Source organism: Lutjanus erythropterus, chromosome 22, assembly GCF_056507025.1.
Source record: "Lutjanus erythropterus isolate fLutEry1 chromosome 22, fLutEry1.hap2, whole genome shotgun sequence".
NCBI classification, from domain to species: Eukaryota; Metazoa; Chordata; class Actinopteri; order Lutjaniformes; family Lutjanidae; genus Lutjanus; species Lutjanus erythropterus.
Window position 1 is genome coordinate 10,497,081 of NC_139338.1, and position 17,766 is coordinate 10,514,846.

At 37.3% G+C, this 17,766-nt stretch overlaps 2 protein-coding genes across 2 annotated transcripts; both read right to left on the bottom strand.

Moving 5' to 3' along the window:
- Nucleotides 1-242: 242 nt before the first annotated feature.
- Nucleotides 243-10,011, bottom strand: pyroxd1 (pyridine nucleotide-disulphide oxidoreductase domain 1). The gene is made up of 13 exons (XM_084711284.1): nt 9,687-10,011; nt 9,498-9,578; nt 9,100-9,219; nt 7,975-8,103; nt 7,462-7,535; nt 6,519-6,715; nt 6,296-6,393; nt 5,171-5,273; nt 4,945-5,060; nt 3,763-3,885; nt 2,527-2,664; nt 2,226-2,315; nt 243-565 (listed from the first exon to the last, which is right to left on the bottom strand). Exons 1-13 carry the CDS (start codon nt 9,762-9,764, stop codon nt 407-409), a joined length of 1,506 nt encoding a protein of 501 aa, XP_084567410.1. The 5' UTR covers nt 9,765-10,011; the 3' UTR covers nt 243-406.
- Nucleotides 10,012-13,578: 3,567 nt separating this feature from the next.
- On the bottom strand, nt 13,579-17,427 carry iapp (islet amyloid polypeptide). Its single transcript, XM_084711508.1, has 3 exons — nt 17,348-17,427; nt 15,924-16,064; nt 13,579-14,795 (listed from the first exon to the last, which is right to left on the bottom strand). The coding sequence occupies exons 1-3, from the start codon at nt 17,425-17,427 to the stop codon at nt 14,621-14,623; spliced, it is 396 nt and encodes a 131-aa protein (XP_084567634.1). The 3' UTR covers nt 13,579-14,620.
- Nucleotides 17,428-17,766: the final 339 nt, after the last annotated feature.

The following is a 17,766-nucleotide window of genomic DNA, read 5'->3' on the forward strand; positions in this document are numbered from 1 at the left end:
AACATGTTGCTGGTATCAAATTCAAAATGAGTGTATATTTACAAAAAATATATATATATATATATCAGTTTGTACCTTAAATATCTCGTACTTGTACTGTATTTAATTGAATATCTGTCAAAAAGTTTTGGCAAATCATTGCATTCTATTTTTATTTACATTTTACACAACGTCCTAACTATTTTGGATTTAGGGTTATAAATGAAAAAGGCTTTTTACTAAACATATCACTCAAGTACTCATTTAGGTTTTGTAAATAATTCATTTTAAAGCAAAAATATACTCTTAAATATGCCCCCACCCACCTATTCGCTTGGACACAAGCTAATTCCTTCATCGATGTCATCTGTCTTGCATGATTGATGAGTTTACATGCTGGATGTACTCCTAATCACCTCCCTCATGTTCAGTCAAAGTAGTCCTCTATATCAATGTTGGGGTTGAGCAGCTCCTCTCCGTACGGAGTCAGATCCATCTGGTTGAGGATCAGGTTCTCAAAGGTCTCCTCCAGGTCTGTTTCCCCGATCAGCACCGCTCCCACCATTCTGCCTCCTCTGAGAACCACCTGGAACAGAAATAGAGAAGTAATCTGTGTGAAAATGAAGCTGGACGATGAGGAGAGACATCCTCAGCTTAGGGTTGGTCCAGTACTGATACCAGTATCAGAAATGCCTCTGATAACTGTACTGGGTATTCACAAGTATGCAAGTCTATGCACCAATCCGATATCCTGTAATTTATTAGCCCTGAAATGTGACCTTGCTACTTCTTAGCAGCATCCCGAAAGCAACATTTTTTAGCCTTAGCCAAAATTCAGGCATCAAGAAGGCAACATTTCTCTACTTCAGAATCTATCCTTTTAAATCTACAGTTTTAACAAATAGTCAGCTGCTCCTGTTTTGCTTCAGGGTCATCACCAATAATAGATTATACTGTGTGTATGATCTATTATTGGTGATGATGAAAACAGTGGCTCCCTTCACAGAGCTACATAAATTCAAATGGCATATTTTCCACATGCCACTGGTACCACAAGAATGTCTACCAGCAAACAAACAACTGGAGACTTTGATGCTGTTTCCATGAAATAAATCTGTGAGCAAAATAACAAATCCCTTTTTATTTAAGTGTACCAGTGTTAGTGAATGAGCCACACATAAAATAGACACCAGGGCAATACCCAACTTATGTCTCATGGTTTAGCATCCCTCATGTTTTAATGCCTTCCTTTGTCAGAGAAAGTAAAAGTTTGCGTCCTGCTCATAATTCAGGAATAAAATCCCAGCGCACAACGGAGTGTCTCTCCTGCTGGCCTGACAGCATGGTCAGCTGAAGAATCAACATACACTGACCCACTTGTACCACCATCTGGTTCAAAAGTGGCTCAGCCGATTTCACTGACAGTCATCACCGGAACAGAACAAAACAATCAACAGAATGGAGTCACCCCACCTCACCTCACCTCGCTCGTAGCTCCTACATTTCTCTGTGTACCCTGCTGCAACTAAAAAACCAAAAAAAGCGCAGAGATTTGACGGACAAAATGCGAATTGACTCAAGGTCTTCTCGACTGAGTTTCCAGGGCAGCCCTAAAAAGCACTGAAAACATTAAAGGGATAGTTTGGATTACTTGAAGCGGGGTTGTATGAAGTACTTATCCAAAGTCAGTATGTTAGCTACAGTAGATGGCACGGAAGCTAAGCAATGTACTGCTGTAGACAGGGTCAGCAGAAAAATTTATTTTAGCCACTTAAAGAATATCACCTAATAAATAAATGAAGATCAGTTTAAGTATATGCTATATTTTGAACATTTTCATGACTTAACCTTATCGTCACAAAGCCTTTTATAACAGCAAACCACTGTTATACAAGCCAAATAATTCTCTCACTAAACCAACCAAACTCCATGGTTGATATCTGTAATTTAACACAGGGGTTGCTAGTCGACCACTGCCTCAATCTGTTAGTTTGTTTGTGTTATTGTGCAGCTTCAGTGAATCCAAATGAACCTTTTAAAACACAGAAGTCACAAATTAACAAAAACAAACTAACAGATTGAGGCAGTGGTAGACCAGCAACTCCTGTAGTCTGTGAGGTACAATTATTGATTTCAAACATGGAGTTTGGTTGGTTTGCAGAGAGTGATATTTGGGTTATATGACAGCAGCAGCCCGCCATAAAAGGCTGAGAGCATTAACACATTGTTATTCTCTTTGGTGTCACCTTGACATACTCCTGGCCTTTAGTGCAGCGTACCAGCAGCTCATGGTCAGGCCCCAGCCCCTGGCCATTAAACTTTCCCAGCAGGACCACCTGTGGAATGACCAGCAGACAGGAAGCGGTTAAAATGCACAAGGTGAAAGAGCCTGGAGGTGCAGAGAGAGGAGGACACTGAGTAGCACTGTGAAATGACCTTCAGTATTATGGAAAGTAATGGAAAACGACAATAACTTGCACAGTGGATGATTAACATACTGGTTACTGTTTTAGTGACTTCACCCTGCTGCAGTACAACGTCACATACCTTGTAGTTGAAGAATTTGGTGATGTGGGAGAAGAGCTCGAAGCAGAAGTCCAGCTCTATGGGTTCTGACAGGACGTATGCCGCCATGCAGCGACCAGCGTACCAGCCCATCTGACGGGCCTGTGTCCACAAACGCATCTGCACACACACAACACACACACATAAAATATAACAAATTCTCAGTTTTATGTTGCTGGTTATTGGTTCATACATACATACATACATACATACATACATACATACATACATACATATATATTATATAATCACTTACTTTTTTTCACATGTCTTATGTACATAAGAATTGTGTCTTGTCTTTACCTTTCTTGTTATCTTTGTCATCCTTGTTCTCAGGTGTTATGTCTATTTTTTCCTGTGTTAAGTACACTGAGAGCAATGGAAACACCAGAGTCAAATACTTTTTAACTCTTGCCAATGCTAGAGGAACTGAAACAAGCCTGTTTTCTTGACCTGAATTTACTCATTTCGGGACAAACTGACAGGCAAATTATAAAGGTACTGATTGGACACAAAATATACTACACTTGCAGGACAAAATAATCTAGAATATCATATATTTTCATGTGTTACCACAACAATTTTAATGCCAAATTCAACTTCTGTGGTTAAATTCAAAAACAGACTCATTAACTCTTAACAAGGATATCAAGTTTATCTTTCAGCTTTAGTAAAATATTTACAGTGCACGTTTAATGATTGATGTCTTAATCTGTTTAGTTGCTTTTAATAATTTGCATTTGTAGAGCTGCTACACTTGAATTGAATTTAATAAAATCTCATTATCTCTATGGACTGTATGTGGGAAGCGATAACTCTGCTCTTTGCTCTGGTAGGTATTCAGACACAGAAGATGACATAATTTAGTTGGAAGGCAAATAATCAGCCACTATCCTACCGCTGTATGTCGTCCCATGTACTGTGGTTACTAAAGATTTTTATTTTTTAAAAATTTAATTAGTCTTTATTTAACTAAGTTTGTCCCACTGACATCAATAATTTCTTTTACAGGGGAGACCTGGACAAGAACAGAAGCCACACAGAGTTTCAAGAATAAATTACAGTCAGACACAGGGTTGATTTGAATGACATTAAAATAATCAGATAAAATATTTGCACACAGACAACCTGGACTTCACCATAGCCATAAAATCGATGCAAAGTTTGAGGGAAAAATGTTCTACGCAGGCTGATGTGATGATCGCTCAGTTTGTTTACCTGCTGCCACAGTGGGCTGTGTTCCCAACATGCAGTGCAAACATCTCCTGCAGCGTACACGTCTGGCTCTGATGTCATCATGTGGTCATCTATCTGCAGGCCACCATCATCTGCCAGCGCAAACTAAATATGTAAAACCGAAAAAAGTGATCATCATTAAGAAACTCTATACGTGTACTAAAAATGTATGTTTACAAGTGGGGGATAAGCATGAAAAAATAAATAATATGCAGCTCTTTGCTGTAAAATTTATACTCATGTCAATAAAGCTGCTCTATGTGGGGAATTCCAGTTTAACACCAGGGTGATAAAAGCTTATCTGTCCTTTAGTGACATCTAGAGGCACAAAAGGGATAATTCAGATTTTTTGAAGAGGAATTGTATGAGATACTTATTGATAGCCGGTGTATTACTGCTGTGCCCCGGGGGAAAAAAGTCAGCATCAGTTAAGTGTACGTCTTATTTAGAATATTTTCACCACTTTGCAGCCTTTTCCAACAGGAAGCCGTTGTTATGTAAGTCAAATATCTCTTTCTCCAAAGTAACAAAATTCCTTTGGCAAAACAGAACATGGCTGCCTCGATCTGTTTGCTTGCGTTAGTGTGTGACTTCTGTGAATCAGAACCAACATAAAAAAAAACAAAAAACAAACAAACAAACAAACAAAAAACCACTGAAGTCACACAATACCACAAAATGTCAGTTTCCTGTCAGATAGGGCTGTCTGATGGCAAGGTCAAATGGTGACAATATGTGATCTACTGTAGCTAATACACTAATTATCAGTAATCAATAATCTAGTACCTCTTACAACTCAACTTAAGAAAGTCTGAACTATCCCTTTAACACCTACTGAGAGTCTGCATGGTTTTCTGCATCTATTTTACTGGAAACCAGTGGTGCACAAGTGGGACAAGGGTTATGTTTTGCAGTATAAATCCACATTTATCTGGAGGATCTTTTAAAAGGTTATTAACAGACATATCTTTGGACCTAAAGGATTGTGGGAGCATGTCTATGAGGCAGTTTACAAAAAGGCAGATAGGAGAGTAGCCAGACTTCATATTCATGGCATTACATAACATCTAACTGTGTGAATAGACACGAGAAGATGCAACCTCACAGTGTTGGCCCAATTAAAAGACTTGAGAGCACAAGAGAGCTTATTTCTCCTTCACTTACCTTGTTGCCATGGAGAAATGGCTCAGTGTTTGGCACGACACCGGTGGCACTGACAACAAAATCGCAGCCAAACGTTTTGCCATTGGTCAGCTGGATGTAAAGTGGCCAGGATCCTCCTGTGAGGAGAGAAAAGCCCAAGGAATGAAAAGTTGGAAGGGAAAACACACAGGGGCGAGGAAAAGGATCGGTCAGAGTTCAAACCCGAGCAACAAAATCTAGTTCTCACCATTCTCGGGCCTGAGTGTTTGCTGTGCGGAGTTGAGCTGCTCCTCGGAGGTGAAGATCTTTTCCACCTCACACTGGTATTCCACTGAAACTCTCCGAGACACCTGAGCTCACACCAGCAGGGAGAGGAAACCCAGGAGAGGAGGAGGGAGGAGGTATAACATAACAGAAGGTTAAAGGGACAGTTTGGATTATTTGGAAGTGGGGTTGTATGAGGAACTTCAATAGTCACTGTATTATCCACAGTAGCTGGCATTGGAACACCCCCAGTTTTGAGAAACAGAGAGGACCATTATGGAAGCATTGCAATGGACTGCTGTGGACAGGGTCAGGAACACAAGGTATTTTAGCTATTTAAAGGTCCATCTACAAAAATTAATATCAGTTTAAGTGTACACTGCATTTAGAATATTTTTACTACTTAACTTTGCCATCAGACAGCCTTTTCTGACAGAAAACTGTTGTTTTATGAGCCAAATGTCAAGCTCTCCAGATGAACCAAACTCCACAGGTAAAATCAGTAATTTTACCTCACACGACATGGAAGTTGCTGGTCTACCACTGCCTTGATCAGTTAGTTTATTTGTGTTATTCTGTGACTTCCATGAATCTGAACTAATGTTTTAAAAGACTGAAGTCACACAATACCACAACCAAACTAACAGATCAGGGGAGAAGTATACCAGCAACCTTGGTGTTCTGCGAGGTAAAATGACTGATTTTGTCTGCAGAGTTTGGTTGGTTCGGAGAAAGTGGTATTTGGCTTATATAACGGTGGTTTCCCTTTAGAAAAGACCGTCTCATGGTAAAGTAGTGAAAATATTCTAAATGTAGTGTACACTTCAACATATACCGATTTTTTTTGATGGATGTTTGTTAAGTGGTTAAAATACATTTTGTTGTTGACTCTGTCCACATCAGTTCATTGTTTAGCTTCTGTGCTGCTATTCTTTTCTGCTTCTCCAAACTGGGTGCGTGCCGACCCCCACTACTTATAAGTACCTGATAGAACTGGACTTCCTACCTATCCCTTTAAGTTTTTTTAAATTTGCAGAAGGAAATATTCTTTTCAAACTGACCTCAATGCTTTAGACATCCAGTAACAAAGGTGCACACAGAATCTCACCTGCTCTGCTCCTCGTAGAACTATTCCCTCATGCCAGTCTGGACCGAGGGCACTGCCAGCCTCTGTAGGACCAGAACCATGCCCTCGTGCGCTTCTGTCTGGAAATTCGCAGAAACACATCTAAGCAATTGTTGGTATCCAAGAAAAACAACAAACCGATGATTTTGGCTCAGATTCTCCCGTAGCGCAAGAGAAGACGTGTGAATAAATCTAAGATGAAGACCTGCTGTGAAGGTCTGGGAGCCTCCAGGTGCTGGTTCCTCGGTGGTGTAGCGAGTTCTCTTACAGGGAACGGCTCTCTCTGGTCTGTCGGCCTCCAGCGATGGGATGAGGAACTGTGCCGCCCCGGCATCAAAGAAAGTGTTTCCTATGGCCTTGTCCTTCACAGCCCAGATCACCTCACAGCCCTCCACCTCATAACTACACAGGACATTTTCAAAAACAAAGGTTGATTTTGATTTGAGTCTTATTGCTGTGGCAAGGACAAATAATATGCCCAGCACAAATGACACCATTATCTAGAACATAAGCAACATAAATTACAAATAATACTAAACAAACAAACCATCATTATGTTTTTTTCCAAGCTTTCCAAGTACCACTATTCAAAAGGTGCTCATACTGCATGATAAATTATTAATATACATATTGTAATTCAGCTTCCTCAAACATGGCATGAAGACTTTTAGTCAATGGAGAATTGTGTGATTTACTCCAAAGAAGAACCTTCTTATTGACCCTGTTTTCTGACATATTAAGCAAATTATTCCACAGTCGTATGATCTCACATTTTCACATTATTGATCCAGGAATAAACTTTAAACAGCTAAAGTAGGAGCAAGATTTTGAATCTCTGAAACACAACGGGACACACATGCATCAAAAAGTTATGAGTAAGTGAAATACCTAAGATCTTTACATGTTTTAAACCCTAATGCTCTCCCAGCTGAATCTGCCAAGATTTGAATTCCTGCTTCACAAGTCATAAATTTGAATGGACAGAGTGACAAACCTGTGAACATGGTGGTAATGTTATACAAAGGGGTTTCATATAGGCTTAATGTTCGACAGTTGAAAAAACTGTTTAAATAGAAAACATGTAAAAAGAATAAGAATACAATCACAAATTGTCCTTAAAAATGTCGGCTTCAGTTCTATTTACTTACACTAATTCCAAGGCAATCCCACCATTGCCAACGACAACGATTCTCTTTGCTTTGGATAACCGCTTCTGAAACTCCTGGAACACAAACACACTGTTCATCAGCATCAACATGTTGTGTTTTATTGCACACTAAGAATTTTTTTTGACTACCAGACATGTCTTGCCAAATTCTATGTTAAAATTGGAGAACTGTATGCACTTTGTTTGTGCCTTTAGTTTTACACAAATGCAACAAAATATTCTAGCAGCTGCAGGTATTAAAATGTTACTGAATTAACTTTTGTACACAGAGCCACGGCCCAGTACTGTGGACCTGACTGGACCTTAGCAGGAACATTCACAGGACAAAAGGGAAGGAAGAAAATGCAGAACACAAAACACAAGCAAGTATATTTGGAGGCTGTTATTCTTCTGTGGACAAATTGCTATAGTAAGAAGGTTTTACTAGTTCAGTGTCTTCAGGAATTTCACACCTACATGTCAAAAGCAACCAGAATGACGGGGTGTTTGTTACCTGGGCGCTGTCTGTGTCCCGGATCCCCAGCACATAAGGGTTGTCCTGGGTTAGGAGCTTGGGTCTGCCCCCACTGCAGATACACAATTTCTCATAACCAAAAACACGACCATCTGTAGTTTCCACAGTCTGAGAACAGACAGAAGATGAGAAACAGTGATTCATTTTCACATCAAGCTTCGGGTCTGATCACAGTTCTATTAAACTGCACTTAGACCACATGAGTAACAACATGTCCACAAGGTGGCGACAGTAGACAGTAAATATTCACCAAAAAGCCTTTGTCGATGTAAGAAATCACTGTCTGAATTTTACTGCAATAGTAATATTACAATCACTAAACTACTGGGGAATTACAGTAGGACTACAACTAATGTTTTTTCATTATTGATTTATCAGTTGATGAATTAATCAATGAGTTGTTTGGTCCACAACATGTCAGAAAAATGAAGAAAAATGTTGATCACTGTTTCCAAAAACAGAAGGTGACTCAAACATCTTGTTTTGTCCAAAAGATATCCAGGTTACTGTCATGGAGGACTGAAGAAACCAAAAAATATTTGCACCTGAGAAGCTGAAATCAGAGAATTTTGACTTTTCATTTTCTTAATGACTCAAACCAATTAATTATTATCAAAATAGTTGGCAATTAATTTGATAGTCGACAACTAATCAATTTACTGACTAATTACAGCATGCATGACATATGTTAGTTACACACACATTTTACTAGCATTCACAGTTTCTTATTAAATTTGGAATACCAGACCAGAAACAACATATTATGTGAACACAGCATAACCCAAAATACAAAATTATTGTAATTATAGTTGGCTGCAATTATTGATGATGTTGTTTGGTCCCTATAATGTCAGAAGATGGTGAAAAATGTTAATCGCTGTTTCCCAAAGTCCAAGGTGACATCCACAATCAACCAATAACTGGTTTACTGTCAAAGAGTATAAAGAAATTAAAAATAGAAATTAGATAAATTGGATATTTTTTCTTTAAAAAAAGATTAATCAATTATCAAAATTGATGGCAATTACTTTAATAGTTGACAACTAATGGATTAGATGACTAACTGTTGCAGTGTTAGTTACACTCTGCAAAACAGCTACTTACATGTGATTGTGTGTTGAGTGATTTGACAGCAGAGTGGATAATAGTCAGGTTGGGAAATTTCTCCTCCAAAACACTGGATGGTCGCTCCTCCACCTCAAACTCTTCCAGTGTCCTGGACATCTTGAAACGAGAACAAATCAATAAAAACTTTTTTTTTTTTTTTTTTTTTTTTAAACACACGGTTTTAGTCTGTGATTTGCACAGGCATCCATGCATTTTTACTCTATTTTATATTGCAGATTTATTTGATAAGGGCAATGCAACTTAACATAGTTTCAATAAAGACCATGAAGCTGATGTGTTGCACAATTTCTAGTTATTGTCAGTCGTTAGTGTATACATACAACGTGTATATAATAATGCTCCCCTTGAATCATCATCATCATCACCCTGCTGACCTGTTTGTAGTTGGTCACAGCTTTAATATGGGGACCTGCTGTAATCAGAGCCACGTCAGCTGAGGGGATCTGGGATGAAAGCTGTCAATGAAGATTAAGGTTAATGCTACATGGCACACATCGCAGCCTATATAACTAGCTTTATACATTTATTCTGTGTAGACTTGAGTTGTTACAATTCATTTATACCTGCTCAACACATGTCACCCCCGCGATACCTCCTCCCACGATCACAAACTTAAATGTTTTCTCTTTTTTACCTGCCATCCCTTCCTTAGTGGATTGCTAAGCTAACTGAAACTAGCTAACACAAGCTCCCTTGCATTTTCCGACACGGTGATGTGGTTGAACGACCAGTTCCGTTGTTCTGTTCCTGTTTCTGTCACGGTGTGGCCTCGCCGATAAACATTAGACATTTGTAAGAGTATTAGAGAAGTTTTGTAGTAGCGAGTTGACCAAATGCTTCTTCAGCACATGACAACAGAAAACAGGGGCAACGTAACTTCCGTGTTTACAATTAACTACGGCAAGCAGCGAGAAAAGCGAAACGCGATTATTAAGGAGGGGCACGAGCACTTGTAAATGATTACCAGAAGTAAAGGGGAAAATGAAAATAACTAATAGAATGCTAATAGAAGGATAACCTAAATATTCTGCCTTTTTAAAATTAGCTGTGAAATATAGAAAAGTCACTGCACAAGGAGGTTTAGAGAGCCAAAAAATTATATGTTACTATCATTCATGCTAATAGAAAAACTAGATAAACAGCAAGAGTTATTATTGTAAATATAGTTTATTATTTATTAGTAGTGCTATTTTTTTTTTTTTTTTTACAACATAGTGGGCTGACATGTACTATTGCACTAACCTGACTCTGTCTGACCTGATGGAAATTTAACCTTAATTAGTCGGTTATATAATTATTTCAAAATAGCTGCTGTGAAAAACATTATTATATAATTATGAATAGGGCTGCATGATATGATAGAAAAAAAGAGTCACATTGTGATTATTCAGCTGAAATTGCAATTGGAATATGCAATGTGATTAGTGGGAATGATAATTTTAATTTTTTAATAAAAAAAAAAAAAGATTAAAATCATAGTACTTAATTATAATGCTGTTTTCTCACACATTTTCCTTTAATCAAAAAGTTATGATTCAGTTCTGCAATTTGGATATTGCACTTGGTCATATTGCAATTTCAATTCGATTGTGATTAATTGTGCAGCCCTAATTATGAATATGTACAAAACTAGAAAAAATATAGCCAGAATAATACAATAGGACTGTTTCACAGATGACATTCTGACAAGTCACAGTTGGAAAAATATAGGTGTAACTAATAAAATTAATAGTGGCTGAATTCCATTTAGCTGGTTCAATTTCATAATTCTGCTCTTGTATATTCTACTGTCACACTGTCCTGTCTTGGCACAGGTGACAGGCACATAACAGTAATTTTAAGTATCTTTTCAGTAGATGAGATTATCATTAAGCTGTTGGTGCTGTAGCTGTGGCTATGCAGCCATCATCTAGTTTAAACTGGTTGAATGACATCAACAAAGGATAGCATTATCAGTGCAATAAACAACTGAAAACACCTCAATAATACTCATACATATTGCTACAAAATTAACACGGTGTTGGACTTTAGAATTCCCTCCTGACTGTGCATGAGGTCCCTGATACTAATTATATTAAATACAAAGTTTTGTTCATGGCTATAAAACAGTATTGACTAACTGTTCCCCCAGTACTAGTTGAATCACAATCAAATATTTCCTTATTTATTCACATTGTTCATGCAGACCTGTGAGAGATTAAAAGCCAGCTTTTCTTGATCCAATAGATAAATTCATCTTGTCATATTGTTATATTGTTACCAGGATCTACATCATCTTTAATGGATAAATACTAAGAATTGTTTTATCGCCCCTCAGGTATGTCTATCAAATAACAATATACAAGAACAAAAAATAAGGGAAGAAATAAATTCATAATCTAATAAGTTGCTTTATATACAGAGGCTGCTCATGTACATCTACTGATGGGCAGAGTATGTGCAGTATATTCAGTCTGCAGGGGTGTTCTACTAATATCCAGTGGGAGGATATTATGTTAATGCTGGCATCAGAAAAAAAGAAGAACTTGAATTAATTCAATTTGTTGTTTCGTTCTAGTCCCTGTATTAAAAAAAACCTGTAAATCAATTTTGCAGTGAGAGCAGGTTACGGTCCTTTTATTTTGAATTTTGGAGGCAGGGCAACCCTCTTGTTTATATTTAGATCACAATTGCATCTTTAATGTCAGAGATTAATGTGGTCAGCAGGTCATGAATCAGATCTAAAATTCCATCAAAACATTCATCAGACGTCATTAACGCGGTGATAAACAACTCACCACCACATAATGGTTGAAGTATGCTGCCATTTGTGATTTCACATGAAGTCATCGATGGATCTTGACACGATCCCCATTCTCTGTCAGGGTGTTTGGCGGATAATGGCTACGTTGTTTTTGGATTCATCAGCAAAAGCGGGCTCTTGTTCTATTTTTGCATAACCTTTTATGCCGGTGTTAACCATGCATGGGAGTACTGATGTCAGTGTCTGAGATGATCGGGTCACTGGTAATCAAACACAGGTTAATGTTGTGCGTCATACTTCCCCTCTTGATTTTCATTACGTTACCCTGAACAACCCCTGCAGGAAGACAACACATGACTGTATGGGATACAGTCATCACAATTCTGCCATACAAACAAACTTGGGGAAATTTATATAATAAAAGCACCATTTTTCATTTATAAAAAGTCTTTTTGGATTTGCAGCCATACGTCTTCTGAAATGAATCAAGCAATTTTGACTTTAAAGCCAATCACCTGCCACAAAACACCCATTAAATTGTTCACATAATACTTATACCTGTAACTAGGAGTTAAATTGAGATTTGTAGGGAAGGGGGAATTGACAGCTGATCACATTACAGTTCATTAACCTGGCTATATTTATTGGCCTGTAAATTGTAAGGGTTATAATTAACTGGAAATACATATACATACATATTTCATATTTCAGTTAAATTAATAATTTAATAATGCATGTATAAATTGACTTTTCGCCTTTGCACAATCAACATTAACAAATAGGACATAAGAAAAAACAACATGTAAAACAACACAGATAGGCCCATAATCTAAATCATGGGTTACTCTCCACCAACAGAGAGTTATCAGCCCATGAAATAGGATCTTTGAAGACAGTTTTTTTTTTACTTTCCTTCAGCTGTCTTATCAAAATAAGTTCATAAAAGCCCCAAAATATCAATACACCAATAAATTAGCTATTGTACCACATGATTAATATGCATTTGACCATAATCAAAAGTCTGTTCCATAGGCTAACATGCATAATAGTCTGTTTTGTGGCCTGTCCAAAATTAACATGAATTCATCTTTAATTAGCCTATTTTATTTTGTCATAATCCAGGAAAACATGGTGAAAAATACAACAAAACTCACAGAGAAAATCTGAGTTACATGTTGCTTTGAATTGCATTAGTTCTGATTAATACAGTTTACTGGAAACAATGTAGGCTAAGTGATTTGGGAAATATATAACAAGAAAATGTAGTGACTTCACAAAGCTAACCTAGAGATATAGATTGACTTATTTGCTTTATTTATTAGCATTTCTTATCTTATCAGAGAGAAGAGGGAGAAAATAGTTTGTTAGCTCTGTCCACGACAAAAGGAACAAACTCCACCAACCAACAGCTTAAAAAGCTCACAAAGTTTGTTGTATGTATGGTTATGTGCTGGGTTTTGACAATTTCTCAGCTGGGACCAGTAACATTCTAGCAAACTGTTCCCGCTCATTTCCAGTCTTTATCCTTAGCTTCACTTTAGCTTCTTATTGACAGTACAGACACAACTATATAATTCTTGATTTATTTATTTACAACTGTATTTTTTTAAACCAGGAACAATACACGTTAATCAAAATTTTAGTTCATGCATTAATGTGAATGTGCTGGAGTTAGCTAATGAGCTAATTTTCATCCATATTTCCTGGTCAGGTTGTAAAAAATAGTGTTAGGAAGTTACAAGTTAATAATTACTAGTAATTAGTCATCTTTTCATCTAATTCTTTGCAAGAAAGCAAATAAGTGAATTTCACAAAATGTTGAACTGTTCCTTTAAAAGGTTGCATATGAATTGAGGTTAAGTTTGGTCCAAAACCAACAGCTTAAACAGATGGATTCGGTGTAACAGCTTACACACCAAACGTCTTTTAGGCCTCCATGTTTCCAAGCAATGACAGAGGCATGCAGTGCTCAGTAGGTCAACACACATGCTCTATAGGGCAGCATACGCTGGTTATTGGGAGTGAGGCATTTCTCTTGGGTCACCTGTGACAACTCCTAACACATGATGCTATAGCATCTCATTATTAATGCAGTTAATCTTCATCTGCGTGATTGGATGTCTCCCTTACCTACAGACAAACATGATGAAACCTCTTTTGTTTGCACATTCATTCTGGTGTTGGTGTGGGACATGGAGAAGCAAGTTTGGAGCTGGTCAGCAAAATGTAATACTGTCAGTACTTTCAATTGTTGTATGTATCATCTCATGTAGGAATCCTGGCTCATGATATGCTAACAGCTCATATTGTAGCTCCTGCATGCATTTATCATTATATGCAATAATGTGGCTTAAAACGCATGAAGATTTTAAAAAATATATATTTTCACAATTTTATTATCAAAATCAACAGATAACATTTATTTCATATGGCTATACATGTGTTTTCTTTTATTTATTGTTTTACTATTTGATATTTTTTTTATATATTTATATCATGCCATTGTGGAACAGCATTAACAGAGCTGCAACACACACAAAGCTGGAAAAAAAAAACATATATGGACATAGATGGTTTTAAATTAAAGGCACTGTTTCTTAAAGTTTAAAAAATAAAGAAGAAAACTGTTCATATTCATCATCATTACCATCAGCATCATCATTATTAACATCATTCTCACAATCATTGTTACATAAGATGTCTGGTTATATCATCGGAGCACTGGGAGTGCTGGTGGAGCTCCCTCAGTTGATACTAGAGAGGCAGGTAGTTGGGAGGCTGCAGTAGGTCCCTTTTGCCGTAGGTGGCAGATCCCACGTTGGTCGGTGCGTAGACCGTGCCGATGGTGTTACTGGAGCGGACAAGAAAGTCTGCTAGCCTCTGGGTGACGCAGGTGGCTGTGTTGCACTTCCTCTTCTCAATGTGGTGACTGAGATGAAAAGAAAGTACAGAAAATGAAGGATACACTGATGGCACAGTAACACTGTTTTCATGTAATGGCAAGAAGAGGCAAAAGTACACACATTCAGTACAGATACTCGTATAAAAAAGATTCTAGTAAAAGTAAAAGTATTGATTCAGCTTCTTTACTCAAGTGATACTCAAAGTACAAAAGTAAAAAGAAGGCCTCTGAATGATGGTTCTACCAGTTTCTGTGCAAAGGTACGTCTGGTTATGTCTTTTATTTATTTATTTATTCATTTATTTATCAGGGAGAGTGCACATTAATAAACATTACTGTAAATATGCCAGAATTAGCCAAAAGGGCTAGTTTTACATTGTTTTTGCCCTGTTGACTTTTAGATCTTTTTCGTCTTTTACGTCATTGATGTCTTATGCATCGTTTTCGTCTTGTTACGACTTCTTAACGTAGCAAGTTACTTCATTACATCTTGTTATGTCTTGTTACATCCTGTTACATCTTTTGCGTTGTTTTTGTCATATGTCTTCTACATAGTTTTTTAAATTGTTAGATCTTTTTCATTGTTTTCATCTTCTTACTTAATTTTTGTCCTGTTACATCATTTTTGTCTTTTATTTTGTTTTCATATTTGTTTTCACCTTGTTGCAGCATTTTTGTCTTGTCACATTTTTCAGGCTGATTTTGTCTTGTTATGTCTTTACAGAATTTTCATCTTGTTATGTCGTTTCTGTCTTGTAACATCATTTTAGTCTTGTTACATCTGTTGTGTGTGATATTGTGATTGGTACACCAAGGAATCATCTTTTCTCTGTGTGAGTCTATTATTTACTTATAATCTATTTAGGTTGACACTGGTCTTGATGTTGAAAAGGCAAACTTGCAATTAAGTAAAATAAGTGTTACATATAATACCATAATTCAAATGCATTAGAAATAAAGTTAAATGTGAGGAGTATAAAGTACAGATATTTGGGTTAAGAAGAAGTAAAGTAAAAAGTTGTCAGGAAAATAAATAGTGAAGTACAGATACCTGAAAACTGTACTTAAGTACTGTAATAACATATTTTTACATAGTTAGCTCCCATCTTTAATAAATGGAATTCAATAGGGGCTGATTTCTATAAATGCCATCACCTGTTCATAGCTGTGAGCCCCCTCTGAGGTCGTGCACCAATGAGGCCGAGGAAGGGGTTGGAGATCAGCCCAGGAGCTAACCAGCGGTCACTGTCGACGAGGGCACTTTCCTGCTCGCTGGATGAGCTGGGACTGAAGTACCTGAATCACAGAGGGGAAAAGGGCCAAACCGTTTTACACTGATAGCTGATGATACGCTCTTCAGAACATCCACTAGCCCCGAGAGCAAGAAGAAGAAGTGGCCACTCAGCGCGCTCGCGTTACACAATAAAGCACTTTCCCACAGACGAGCACAATCGGCCTCCACCTCCAGAGTTATCAGTGCCCTGCTGCTGCTCACACAGAACATTACAGACCCTCTTAACACACAATTTCCATGATTTTTAGCTGCTTGTGTGCTGACCTCAGGTTAAACGCCTATATTGGTTTGCTGCCTGTTAAGACAATAGTCAATTAAGATGGTATCTGATTTGATTAACATTTCAGCAAAGTGAAACCACTTGTCACTATTTAAACTCTTCATCTAATCTTAGTGCTCACTGCTCTGCTTGTAGTACATACAAGGGATGAAAAATTACATTGAATATCCTGATATCGCAATAAAAAAAAGTGTCAATATCCCACCTGATTGTGATGATATCTACTGTGATATTACATTGTTAATTATTTTATTATTTTTATTTACTGCTGTGTTGTTGTTTTTTGTTAATTTAATCATTTACTGCTGAAGACTATTGCATGTGTAAATCATGGCTGGCTACTTTAATTTGATTTCATTAAAGAAGGAAAGCAGCAGCACTTTACAGGAGAAACACAAAAGAAACTAGAGTTCAAAACTGAGATGGTTGTTTCCGACCCACCCCCTCCTCCCCAGACTCGAAGCTCAGGCAGGTTGCGTGAGGCTGGTGTGACAGAACCTGCACCACGTAATATTTGACAATGACAGCGATTGCGAGTTGATCAGTCGTTTTTGACTGTCAGTTGTCTGTCAATGCAAAGATAAGATCGTTATTCCGAAAACAAAAGCCCACTGCTCTGAAGACACACACTTTGGAGTTTGTGTTCATTGACTTCCTGTCTTACAGACTGCCAGACTCCATTAATTTCAATTTAGCCAGTACGAACATCTACTACTTATAAAATATTATTCATGATTTCTTCCAACTCATAAACAGACTCATTCAGCAGACGTTCAGTGTTAATTTTAACTCTAATTAATGTGAAACGGACAAACAAAAACAGACAGAGAGGAGAGCATGTTGGCTGTAGCATGTTTCCTGGATCTCTGTTGACATATCATGGTCATTTTATGATTTAGTCTGGTAAAGACGTTACAGATTTCTCCTTTAAGTTAAAATTTTTAATTAATTTTACACAAAATGCTTTCTGTATCGTTACATCCCGAATATATATAATACGCTTACCTGTAACTTGGCGCGGTGGTGACACAGCGCAGCAACACAAGCAGTGTGAGGACAAGCACAGGCACCCTCAGGTGATACATAATGTACAGTGATTACCTGCATTGACACAGTAGATACAACAAAATTGGATATATTGTTATAGAGAGCTGGAGCAAACAAGTGAATGGAGAATTTGTTTTATTTGAGGTAATTAACCTTTATTTAATTATAAAGACCTGGCTAAATGACAGCAACACATCAATTTACCAATTGATGTACATTATGAATATATAATGTCAGAATTGAACATGCAAACCAGTGTAAAAACAGTTAAAATATTGATACTGGTAAAATGGGTCATGGAAATTCTGAATTCAAAGATGTTAAAAGACTCATTGTCAGGAAAAAAAAGAAAAATATTATTATTTCTATACAGTCTA

What these genes read in the sequence shown, in the direction of transcription:
- pyroxd1 (XM_084711284.1), bottom strand. Translation starts at nt 9,764, where the DNA reads ATGGCAGGTAAAAAAGAGAAAACATTTAAGTTTGTGATCGTGGGAGGA. An exon ending in CACTCAACACACAATCACAT is followed by an intron (nt 8,104 to 9,099) that starts GTAAGTAGCTGT and finishes GTCTGTTCTCAG; the next exon opens with ACTGTGGAAACTACAGATGG. An exon ending in CTCCCAGACCTTCACAGCAG is followed by an intron (nt 6,394 to 6,518) that starts GTCTTCATCTTA and finishes GCGAATTTCCAG; the next exon opens with ACAGAAGCGCACGAGGGCAT.
- iapp (XM_084711508.1), bottom strand. Translation starts at nt 17,427, where the DNA reads ATGTATCACCTGAGGGTGCCTGTGCTTGTCCTCACACTGCTTGTGTTG. An exon ending in ACCACCGCGCCAAGTTACAG is followed by an intron (nt 16,065 to 17,347) that starts GTAAGCGTATTA and finishes TCTGTGATTCAG; the next exon opens with GTACTTCAGTCCCAGCTCAT. An exon ending in GGGCTCACAGCTATGAACAG is followed by an intron (nt 14,796 to 15,923) that starts GTGATGGCATTT and finishes TTTTCATCTCAG; the next exon opens with TCACCACATTGAGAAGAGGA.